A 12,900-nucleotide genomic window follows, 5' to 3' on the forward strand; every position below is an offset into this window, starting at 1 on the left:
GAAAGTTCTTTAAATTGGCATGCTCTATCTGAATAATAAAAGTTTAATTTTGATTGAGTGTCCCTTTAAGGCAGTATTACATGAATATACATATATATATTTCTAATTGATCGATTTGAAATAGGAGACAAATTAATTCTGCCTCTTTGATAAGGAGCTTATTCTCTAGATTTCCTTCCCTCCAGTATCCTTTAACCTTGATTTGATACCCTATTCCCGAACTGCTCCATGCCACACTTAACTTGAAAAAGCACTTGATAGGGCAAAACGCATCAAACGTAGTGGCATATGTTGTGTCCGTCACAATATTTTCTTTCAAGTTTCAGATATTGGATTTTTAACCCGGGTTAACTTTTTATCCAGCTTTGATTTTATACAGACTCATTCTCTCTCGTTTTCTCCTGAGTGCAAATTGCACTAAGGGCAGGATTCTCTAAGGAGGAATCACAGTATACCCTGTTGTATTTGGAATACACATTTATCCATAACCGCTGCACCAGACAGGTAATCATAGCAAGTGTCACCCGTGACATCAGACGCCATCGGTCACGTGGGGTGAACCCGCATTGGAAGCAATACGCCAAAGGAGCAACACGGTGGCAAATTTCTTCCTGCTACTTCAGATCCCTACAGCTTGTAAAGGTATTGAATGTTACACACAAACTGTGCAAGTATATGATTACATCTATGAGAGGAATTCCAATGTATGAAGGATCATTCAAGGATCATTCACTTCTGTTTACTACTTGTGCCAGGACGGAATCGTTCTGAGCCACATGCCAATAGACTGTTAATTGCTATACCTGACAAATGGACAGTAGTTGGTTTAAGACCTTCAGATTTAGATGGTATAACTAGAAAGTAACAAATAATTGTATCAGATGTTCATTTGCAAATTAATTATAACTTGTTACCTTTGATCTGTTTTTTAACATTGTATTTTTTTTTTAATTGTCTGTATGGCATAACTAAGGAAGATTTCCCTATTTCACAAATAAGTAATTTTTACCATATTCTGGCTGCTAATAAATGCATTTTATGTTTTAAACATCAATACTAATCTTTGAAGTGATTGATGATATCTTTAGCTGTATAGCGCCCTCACTCTACATATTTACATTACCATATTCCATAATCTGTACTTACTGAAAGAATAAGTCGATATTTGAAGTTTGGAAACTCTTTGTCGCATTTCTCACATCTGAAAAGTCCATTCTGCTGGTCTATAACTTTCTTGTTGCAGTCCTGGGAAGCGCAGGCTTGGTACAAGCAGTTTTCTTTCCGGAGATAAACAATTGTAGCCACACTGGTGAAATAATCTGCCTAAAGTAAGGAAAGTGGGACATAAGATTTATCAAAATACACACATGGTTTGCAGTCACATAAGTTCTGGGAAACGAGATGCAGGAAATAAATATCTGTACAAAACAAAAACAAGGGTCAGAAGAAATTGGCTGGTTGTAAACCTTTTTATTTCCTTGCCAATGTATCCACTCTAGACATTACTCTTGGGTTCCATTAACTCCATTGAACTATAAGAGCAAACCATTCTTGGAATCAAATTAAAACATAATTTATGCTTACCTGATAAATTTATTTCTCTTGTAGTGTATCCAGTCCACGGATCATCCATTACTTATGGAATATATTCTCCTTCCCAACAGGAAGCTGCAAGAGTCCACCCACAGCAAAGCTGCTATATAGCTCCTCCCCTAACTGCCATATTCAGTCATTCGACCGAAAACATGCAGAGAAAGGAAAAACCATAGGGTGCAGTGGTGACTGTAGTTCAAATGAAAAAATTACCTGCCTTAAAGTGACAGGGCGGGCCGTGGACTGGATACACTACAAGAGAAATAAATTTATCAGGTAAGCATAAATTATGTTTTCTCTTGTTAAGTGTATCCAGTCCACGGATCATCCATTACTTATGGAATACCAATACCAAAGCTAAAGTACACGGATGATGGGAGGGACAAGGCAGGTACTTAAACGGAAGTTACCACTGCCTGTAAAAAAAACCCTTTCTCCCAAAAATAGCCTCCGAAGAAGCAAGGTATCAAATTTGTTAAATTTGAAAAGTATGAAGCGCAGACCAAGACTCCGTCTTGTAAATCTGTTCAACAGAAGCCACATTTAAAAAAGGCCCAAGTGAAAACCACAGCTCTAGTAGAATGAGCTGTAATCCCTTCAGGAGGCTGCTGTCAAGCAGTCTCATAAGCTAAATGAATTATGCTTTTTAACCAAAAAGACAGAGAGGCTGCTGAAGTCTTTTGACCTCTCCTCTGTCCAGAATAGACAACAAACAAGGTGAACGTTTGATGAAAACTGTAGTAGCTTGTAAGTAAAACTTTAAAGCACAAACCACGTCCAATATTGCGTAATAGACGTTCCTTCTTTGAGGAAGGATTAGGATACAAGCATGGAACAACTATCTCTTGAGTGATGTACTTGTTAGATACCACCTTAGGAAAAAACCCAGGTTGGTACGCAGGACTACCTTATCCGTACGAAGGACCAGATAAGGAGAATCACATTGTAACACAGATAACTTGGAGACTCTAGGAGTCGAGGAATTAGCTACCCAAAAGGAATTTTCCAAGATAAAGATTGATATCTATGGAACAAAAAAGGTTCAAACGGAACTTCTTGAAGAACCTTAAGAATCAGGTTTAAGCTCCATGGCGGAGCAACAGTTTTAAACACAGGCTTGGATCTAACCAAAGCCTGACCAAATGCCTGAACGTCTAGAATACCTGCCAGACGCTTGTGCAAAAAAATAGACAGAGTAAAAATCTGTCCCCTTTTAAGGAATTAGCTGACAACCCTTTTCTCAAAAACATCTTGGAGAAAAGATAATATCCTGGGAATCCAGACTTTACTCCATGAGTAACCCTTGGATTCATAACAATCAGATATTTACACCATATCTATGTTCAATTTTCCTAGAGACAGGCTTTCATGTCTGTATTAAGGTATCAATGACTGACTCGGAGAAGCCATGCTTTGATAACATCAAGCGTTCAGTCTCCAGGCAGTCCATCTCAGATTGATTCTATTTAGATGGTTGAAAGGACCCTGAGGTAGAGGGACCTGTCTCTGAAGCAGAGACCGTGATGGAAAGGATGACATGTCCACCAGATCTGCATACCAGGTCCTGCGTGGCTACGCAGGCGCTGTCAAAAACACCAAAGCCCTCTCCTGCTTGGTCTTGACCTCCGGAGGAAATCCCACTCCCCCGGAAGAAAAGTCTGACGACTTAGAAAATCTACCTCCCAGTTCTCAACACCTGGGATATGGATAGCTGATAGACAAGAGTGAGTCTCTGTCCAGTAAATTATTGTAAGACTTCTAACATCGCTAGGGAACTTCTGTTCCCCCTTGATGGCTGATGTAAGCCACAGTCGTGTATATTGTCCGACTGAGTATGATGTACCTCAGAGTTGCTAACTGAGGCCAAGTCTGAAGAGCATGGAATATCACTCCCAGTTCCAGAATATTTATTAGAAGGAGGGTCTCCTCCTAAGTCCACTATCCCTGAGCCTTCAGGGAGTTCCAGACTGCATCCCAACCTAAAAGGCTGGCATCTATTGTAACAATTGTCCCATCTGACCTGCGGAAGGTCATACCCTTGGACAGATGGACCCGACAGTCACCAGAGAAGAGAATCTCTGGTCTCTTGGTCCAGGTTTAACAGGGGGACAAATCTGTGCAATCCCCGTTCCTCTGACTGAGCATGCATAGTTGCAGCGGTCTGAAATGTAGACGTGCAAACGGTACTATGTCCCTTGCCGCTACCATTAAGCCGATTTCATTCATGTACTGAGCCACCGAAGGGCGCGGATGGGATGAAAAAAACACGGCAGAAATTTAGAAACTTTGACAACCTGGACTCAGTCAGGTAAATTTTCATTTCTACAGAATCTATCAGAGTCCCTAGGAGGGAAACCCTTGAGATTGGGGATAGAGAACTCTTTCCTTGTTCACTTTCCACCCATGTGATCTCAGAAATGCCAGTACTAAGTCCGTATGAGACTGGGCAATTTGGATGTTTGACGCCTGTATCAGGATGTCGTCTAAATAAGGGGCCACTTCTATGCCCCGCGGTCTAAGGACCGCCAAAGCGACCCCAGAACCTCCATAAAGATTCTTGGGGCTGTAGATATCCCAAAGGAAAGAGCTACAAACTGGTAATGCCTGTCTAGAAAGGCAAACCTGAAAAACGATGGTGATCTTTATGCATCACAATGTGAGGATAAGCATCCTTCAAATCCATTGTAGTCCTCTATTGACTCACCTGGATCATAGTTAAGATGGTACGAATAGTTTCCATCTTAAATGACGGAATTCTGAGGAATTTGTTTAAGATCTTTAGATCCAAAATAGGTCTGAAGGTTCCCTCTCCTTGGGAACCACAAACAGATTTGAGTAAAAACTCTGTCCCTGTTCCTCTCTTGGAACTGGATGGATCTCGTACACAATGTAAGAATGCCTCCTTCTTTATCTGGTTTGCAGATAATTGTGAAAGGCGAAATCTCCCCTTTTTTTGGGGGGGGAATCTTTGAAATCCAGAAGATATCTCTGGGATATAAATTCCAATGCCTAGGGATCCTGGGCATCTCTTGCCCACGCCTGGGCAAAGAATGAAAGTCTGCCCCCTATAGGATCCGTTACCGGATAGGGGTCCGTTCCTTCATGCTGCCTTAGAGGCAGCAGCAGGCTCCTTGGCCTGCTTATCTTTGTTCCAGGTCCGATTGTCTCCAGACCGCCTTGGACTGAGCAAAAATTCCCTCTTGTTTTGCCTTAGAGGAAGAGGATGCCACACCTGCCCTGAAGTTTTTAAAAGGTACGAAAATTAGACTTTTTTTTTTTTTTTTTGCCCTTGATTTAGACCTATCCTGAGGAAGGGCATGACCTTTTCCTCCAGTGATATAAGCAATAATCTCCTTCAAACCAGGCCCGAATAGGGTCTGCCCCTTGAAGGGAAGTTAAGTAGCTTATTTATTAAAGTCACGACAGCTGACCATGATATAAGCCATAGCGCTCTGCGCGCCAGTATAGTAAAAAACAGAATTCTTAGCCGTTAGTCTAGTCAAATGAACAAGGCATCAGAAAACAAAGGAATTGGCTAGCATAAGCTTGTCAAATATATTCATCCAATGGAGTCGCTTAACTGTAAAGCCTCATCAAGAGACTCAACCCAGAACGCCGCAGCAGCAGTGACAGAAGCAATGTATGCAAGGGGCTGCAGGATAAAACCCTGTTGAATAAACATTTTTTATCCATTGGATCTAAAAAGCACAACTGTCCTCGTCAGAGGTAGTGGTACGCTTAGCTAGAGTAGAAACTCTTCTCTCCACCTTAGGAACTGTCTGCCAGAAGTCCCGTGTGGTGGTAACTATTAGAAAAACATTCTTCTAAAAAATAGGAGGGGAAGAGAACGGCACACATGGTCTATCCCATTCCTTATTAAAAAAATTTTTTAGTAAACCTCTTTAGGTATTGGAAAAACATCAGTACACACCGGCACTGCATATTATTTATCCAGTCTACACAATTTCTCTGGCCCTGCGATTGTACACATTCATTCAGAGCAGCCAAAGCCTCCCTGAGCAACAAGTGGAGGTTCTCAAGCATAAATTTTAAATGTAGAAATATCAGAATCAGGTTAAATCATCTTCCCTGAGTCAAAAAAAAAAAAAAAATCACCCACAGACTAAGCATATTGTGAGGTAGTATCATACATGGTTCTTAAAGCGTCTGTATGCTCTGTATCTACCCCCAGAGCTAACTGCTTTCCTTTAATTTCAGGTAGTCTGACTAACACTGCTGCCAGAATATTATTCACCACCTTTGCCATGTCTTGTAAAATAAACGCTATGGGCGCCCTTGATGTACTTGGCGCCATTTGAGCGTGAGTCCCTGAAGCGGGAGTCGAAGGGTCTGACACGTGGGGAGAGTTAGTCGGCATAACTTTCCCCTCGACAGAATCCCCTGGTAAAGAAACGCTATGGGTGCCCTTGATGTACTTGGCGCCATTTGAGCGTGAGTCCCTAAAGCAGGAGTCCCTAAAGCAGGAGTCAAAAGGTCTGACACGTGGGGAGAGTTAGTCGGCATAACTACCCCCACGACAGAATCCTCTGGTGATAATGTTTTTAAAGACAAAAAAATGATCTTTATTGTTTAACATGAAATCAGTAGATCTGGTACACATTCTAAGATGGGATTCCACCATGGCTTTAAAACATAATGAACACAGAGCTTCCTCTATGTCAGACATGTTAGAACAGACTAATAATGAGACTAGTAAGCTTGGAAAACACTTTAAATCAAGTTAACAAGCAAATATATAAAACGTCACTGTGCCTTTAAGAGAAACAAATTTTGCCAAAATTTGAAATAACAGTGAAAAAAAGGCAGTTAAACTAACAAAATTTTTACAGTGTATGTAACAAGTTAGCAGAGCATTGCACCCACTTGCAAATGGATGATTAACCCCTTAATACAAAAAACAGATTAACAAAACGAAAAATATGTTTTAAACAGTCATAACAGCTCCTACTTTTGAAGCCCTTTTGAGCCCTTCAGAGATGTCCTATAGCATGCAGGGGACTGCTGAGGGAAGCTGAATGTCACTGTTTGTAATTTTAACTGCACCAACTGTAACTTTTATACTATAACAGTGGAAATTGTTTCTATGCAAAATTTAAGCCAGCCATGTGGAAAAAACTTAGGCCCCAATAAGTTTTATCACCAAACATATGTTAAAAAAACGATTAAACATGCCAGCAAACGTTTTAAAACACATTTTTACAAGAGTATGTATCTCTATTAATAAGCCTGATACCAGTCGCTATCGCTGCATTTAAGGCTTTACTTACATTACTTCGGTATCAGCAGTATTTTCTTAGTCAATTCCATTCCTAGAAAAATATTTTACTGCACATACCTTATCTGCAGGAAAACCTGCACGCCATTCCCCCTCTGAAGTACCTCACTCCTCAGAATGTGTGAGAACAGCAAATGGATCTTAGTTACGTCTGCTAAGATCATAGAAAAACGCAGGCAGATTCTTCTTCCAAATACTGCCTGAGATAAACAGCACACTCCGGTGCCATTTAAAAATAACAAACTTTTGATTGAAGAATAAACTAAGTAGAAAGCACCACAGACTCTCACAACCTCCTATCTATGTTGAGGCTTGCAAGAGAATGACTGAATATGGCAGTTAGGGGAGGAGCTATATAGCAGCTTTGCTGTGGGTGGACTCTTGCAGCTTCCTGTTGGGAAGGAGAATATATTCCATAAGTAATGGATGATCCGTGGACTGGATACACTTAACAAGAGAAATCACTTTCAAAGTCTACAAGAGCTGAATGGGTTTGGCTGCCCTTACTCTAGAGAATATTTGATACTCTGAATTTCTCCAGCTAAAGTACTAGACAAGAATGGAAATAGTTATTTTATGTTTCAAATTTCACATATAAAACTTCTAAATTTAAAACATTTAAAAAATAAATACAAATTCTAGCATCTTTGGACATAGGTAATATTTATAAATAAACTTAAAGGGACAGTCTACACAAATAGTTATTTTTTAAAAAACAATTTATGCTTACCAGATAAATTCCTTTTCTTCCGGATAGGGAGAGTCCACGGCTTTATTCCTTACTGTTCGGAAATACAACACCTGGCCACCAGGAGGAGGCAAAGACACCCCAGCCAAAGGCTTAAATATCCCTCCCACTTCCTCATTACCCCAGTAATTCTGCCGAGGGAACAAGGAAAAGTAGGAGAAACATTAGGGTATAAATGGTGCCAGAAGAATAAAATAAATAGGTGACCGCGCATAGATAAGAAAAAACATGCAGGGGCTGTGGACTCTCCCTATCCAAAAGGAATTTATCTGTTAAGTATAAATTATGTTTTCCTTCCTAAGATAGGGAAAGTCCACGGCTTCATTCCTTACTGTTGGGAAAACTATACCCGAGCTCCAGAGGACACTGAATGAATAACGGAAGGGAACAAAAATGAAGAGGCAGACCCTATTCTGAGGGCACCACAGCCTGCAAAACTTTTCTCCCGAAAGCAGCTTCAGCTGAAGCAACAACATCAAACTTGTAAAATTTTGAAAAAGTATGTAAGGAGGATCATGTAGCCGCCTTACAAATCTGATTCAGAGAGGCCTCGTTCTTAAAGGCCCAAGAGGAAGCCACTGCTCTAGTGGAATGAGCCATTATCCTCTCAGGAGGACGATGTACAGCTGTCTCAGAAACTAAGCGGATGACACTCCTTAACCAAAAAGATAGGGAAGTTGAAGTAGCCTTCTGCCCCTTAAGCTTCCCGGAATAGACAAAAAACAAAGAGGAAGATTGTCTAAACTCCTTAGTAGCCTGAAGATAGAACTTAAAGGCACGAACCACATCCAAATTGTGAAGTGTTCCTTCGATGGAGGATTAGGACACAAGGAAGAAACCACAATCTCCTGATTGATTTTGCGAACTGATACAACATTAGGAATCAAACCTAATTTAGTACGTAAAACTGCCTTATCTGCATGAAAAAAAAAAAATCAGATAAGGGGGCTGACATTGCAAAGCAGAGATCTCAGAAACTCTGCGCACAAGGGAAAACAGAATTTATGTTTACCTGATAAATTACTTTCTCCAACGGTGTGTCCGGTCCACGGCGTCATCCTTACTTGTGGGATATTCTCTTCCCCAACAGGAAATGGCAAAGAGCCCAGCAAAGCTGGTCACATGATCCCTCCTAGGCTCCGCCTACCCCAGTCATTCGACCGACGTTAAGGAGGAATATTTGCATAGGAGAAACCATATGTTACCGTGGTGACTGTAGTTAAAGAAAATAAATTATCAGACCTGATTAAAAAAACCAGGGCGGGCCGTGGACCGGACACACCGTTGGAGAAAGTAATTTATCAGGTAAACATAAATTCTGTTTTCTCCAACATAGGTGTGTCCGGTCCACGGCGTCATCCTTACTTGTGGGAACCAATACCAAAGCTTTAGGACACGGATGAAGGGAGGGAGCAAATCAGGTCACCTAAATGGAAGGCACCACGGCTTGCAAAACCTTTCTCCCAAAAATAGCCTCAGAAGAAGCAAAAGTATCAAATTTGTAAAATTTAGAAAAAGTGTGCAGTGAAGACCAAGTCGCTGCCTTACATATCTGATCAACAGAAGCCTCGTTCTTGAAGGCCCATGTGGAAGCCACAGCCCTAGTGGAGTGAGCTGTGATTCTTTCAGGAGGCTGCCGTCCGGCAGTCTCATAAGCCAATCGGATAATGCTTTTAATCCAGAAGGAGAGAGAGGTAGAAGTTGCTTTTTGACCTCTCCGTTTACCAGAATAAACAACAAACAAAGACAAAGTTTGTCTGAAATCCTTAGTAGCTGCTAAGTAAAATTTGAGAGCACGAACTACATCCAAGTTGTGCAACAAACGTTCCTTCTTTGAAACTGGATTAGGACACAAAGAAGGCAGAACTATCTCCTGGTTAATGTTTTTGTTAGAAACAACTTTTGGAAGAAAACCAGGTTTAGTACGCAAAACCACCTTATTTGCATGGAACACCAGATAAGGAGAAGAACACTGCAGAGCAGATAATTCTGAAACTCTTCTAGCAGAAGAAATTGCAACCAAATGTAAGGGTTCAAACGGAACCCCCTGAAGAACTGAAAGAACTAGGTTGAGACTCCAAGGAGGAGTCAAAATTTTGTAAACAGGCTTGATTCTACCCAGAGCCTGAACAAAGGCTAGAACATCTGGCACAGCTGCCAGCTTTTTGTGAAGTAACACAGACAAGGCAGAAATCTGTCCCATCAAGGAACTTGCAGATAATCCTTTTTCCAATCCTTCTCGAAGGAAGGATAGACTCTTAGGAATCTTAACCTTGTCCCAAGGGAATCCTGCAGATTCACACCAACAGATATACCAAATTATGTGGTAATTTTTCTGGTTACAGGCTTTCAGGCCTGAACAAGAGTATTAATAACAGAATCTGAGAACCCTCGCTTTGATAAGATCAAGCGTTCAATCTCCAAGCAGTCAGCTGGAGTGGGTCGAACGGACCTAGAACAAGAAGGTCTCGTCTCAAAGGTAGCTTCCATGGTGGAGCCGATGACATATTCACCAGATCTGCATACCAAGTCCTGCGTGGCCACGCAGGAGCTATCAAAATCACCGACGCCCTCTCCTGATTGATCCTGGCTACCAGCCTGGGGATGAGAGGAAACGGCGGGAACACATAAGCTAGTTTGAAGGTCCAAGGTGCTACTAGTGCATCCACTAGAGCCGCCTTGGGATCCCTGGATCTGTACCCGTAGTAAGGAACTCTGAAGTTCTGACGAGAGGCCATCAGATCCATGTCTGGAATGCCCCACGGTTGAGTGACTTGGGCAAAGATTTCCGGATGGAGTTCCCACTCCCCCGGATGCAATGTCTGACGACTCAGAAAATCCGCTTCCCAATTTTCCACTCCTGGGATGTGGATAGCAGACAGGTGGCAGGAGTGAGACTCCGCCCATAGAATGATTTTGGTCACTTCTTCCATCGCTAGGGAACTCCTTGTTCCCCCCTGATGGTTGATGTATGAACTTGGCCCTCGCTAGCTGAGGCCAAGCTTAGAGAGCATTGAATATCGCTCTCAGTTCCAGAATATCTATCGGTAGAAGAGATTCTACCCGAGACCAAAGACCCTGAGCTTTCAGGGATCCCCAGACCGCGCCCCAGCCCATCAGACTGGCGTCGGTCGTGACAATGACCCACTCTGGTCTGCGGAAGGTCATCCCTTGTGACAGGTTGTCCAGGGACAGCCACCAACGGAATGAGTCTCTGGTCCTCTGATTTACTTGTATCTTCGGAGACAAGTCTGAATAGTCCCCATACCACTGACTGAGCATGAACAGTTGTAATGGTCTTAGATGAATGCGCACAAAAGGAACTATGTCCATTGCCGCTACCATCAAACCTATCACTTCCATGCACTGCGCTATGGAAGGAAGAGGAACGGAATGAAGTATCCGACAATAGTCTAGAAGTTTTGTTTTTCTGGCTTCTGTCAGAAAAATCCTCATTTCTAAGGAGTCTATTATAGTTCCCAAGAAGGGAACCCTCGTTGACGGAGATAGAGAACTCTTTTCCACGTTCACTTTCCATCCGTGAGATCTGAGAAAGGCCAGGACAATGTCCGTGTGAGCCTTTACTTGAGGAAGGGACGACGCTCGAAACAGAATGTCGTCCAAGTAAGGTACTACAGCAATGCCCCTTGGTCCTAGCACCGCCAGAAGGGACCCTAGTACCTATGAGAAAATCCTAGGAGCAGTGGCTAATCCGAAAGAAAACGCCACGAACTGGAAATGCTTGTCCAGGAATTCAAACCTTAGGAACCGATGATGTTCCTTGTGGATAGGAATATGTAGATACGCATCCTTGAAATCCACCTTGGTCATGAATTGACCTTCCTGGATGGAAGGAAGAAGTGTTCGAATGGTTTCCATCTTGAACGATGGAACCTTGAGAAACTTGTTCAAGATCTTGAGATCTAAGATTGGTCTGAACGTTCCCTCTTTTTTGGGAACTATGAACAGATTGGAGTAGAACCCCATCCCTTGTTCTCCTAATGGAACAGGATGAATCACTCCCATTTTTAGCAGGTCTTCTACCCAATGTAAGAATGCCTGTCTTCTTATGTGGTCTGAAGACAACTGAGACCTGTGGAACCTCCCCCTTGGAGGAAGCCCCTTGAACTCCAGAGAATAACCTTGGGAGACTATTTCTAGCGCCCAAGGATCCAGAACATCTCTTGCCCCGGCCTGAGCGAAGAGAGAGAGTCTGCCCCCCACCAGATCCGGTCCCGGATCGGGGGCCCGCATTTCATGCTGTCTTGGTAGCAGTGGCAGGTTTCCTGGCCTGCTTTCCTTTGTTCCAGCCTTGCATAGGTCTCCAGGCTGGATTGGCTTGAGAAGTATTACCTTCCTGCTTAGAGGACGTAGCCCTTGGGGCTGATCCGTTTCTGCGAAAGGGACGAAACTTAGGTTTATTTTTGGTCTTGAAAAGACCTATCCTGAGGAAGGGCGTGGCCCTTGCCCCCAGTGATATCAGAGATAATCTCTTTCAAGTCAGGGCCAAAGAGTGTTTTCCCCTTGAAAGGAATGTCAAGCAATTTGTTCTTGGAAGACGCATCCGCTGCCCAAGATTTTAACCAAAGCGCTCTGCGCCACAATAGCAAACCCAGAATTTTTTCGCCGCTAACCTAGCCAATTGCAAGGTGGCGTCTAGGGTGAAAGAATTAGCCAATTTAAGAGCACGAATTCTGTCCATAATCTCCTCATAAGAAGAAGAATTACTAATAATCGCCTTTCCTAGCTCATCAAACTAGAAACACGCGGCTGCAGTGACAGGGACAATGCATGCAATTGGTTGTAGAAGGGAACCTTGCTGAACAAACATCTTTAGCAGACCTTCTAATATTTTATCCATAGGATCTTGGAAAGCACAACTATCTTCTATGGGTATAGTGGCGCGCTTGTGTAGAGTAGAAACCGCCCCCTCGACCTTGGGGACTGTCTGCCATCAGTCCTTTCTGGGGTCGACTATAGGAAAACAATTTTATAAATATGGGGGGAGGTACTAAAGGTATACCGGGCCTGTCCCATTCTTTACTAACAATGTACGCCACCCGCTTGGATATAGGAAAAGCTTCGGGGGGCCCCGGGGCCTCTAAGAACTTTTCCATTTTACATAGTGGTTCTGGAATGACCAGATAATCACAATCATCCAAATTGGATAACACCTCCTTAAGCAGAGCGCGGAGATGTTCCAACTTAAATTTAAAAGTAATCACATCAGGTTCAGCTTGTTGAGAAATGTTTCCTGAATCTG

General features: G+C 42.6%; 1 protein-coding gene across 1 annotated transcript in view; it reads right to left on the reverse strand.

The window, feature by feature from the left end:
- Positions 1 to 729: 729 nt before the first annotated feature.
- The window catches only part of RPA1 (replication protein A1), a 303,612-nt gene continuing 291,441 nt past the window's right edge, over positions 730 to 12,900 (reverse strand). Inside the window, exons 10-11 of the mRNA XM_053705235.1 lie at positions 1,143 to 1,323; positions 730 to 854 (exon numbers count right to left, since the gene is read on the reverse strand). Coding sequence (XP_053561210.1) covers positions 730 to 854; positions 1,143 to 1,323 — 306 coding nt within the window. The remainder of the gene's footprint in view (positions 855 to 1,142; positions 1,324 to 12,900) is intronic.

This window comes from Bombina bombina, chromosome 3, assembly GCF_027579735.1.
Source record: "Bombina bombina isolate aBomBom1 chromosome 3, aBomBom1.pri, whole genome shotgun sequence".
Lineage (NCBI taxonomy): Eukaryota > Metazoa > Chordata > Amphibia > Anura > Bombinatoridae > Bombina > Bombina bombina.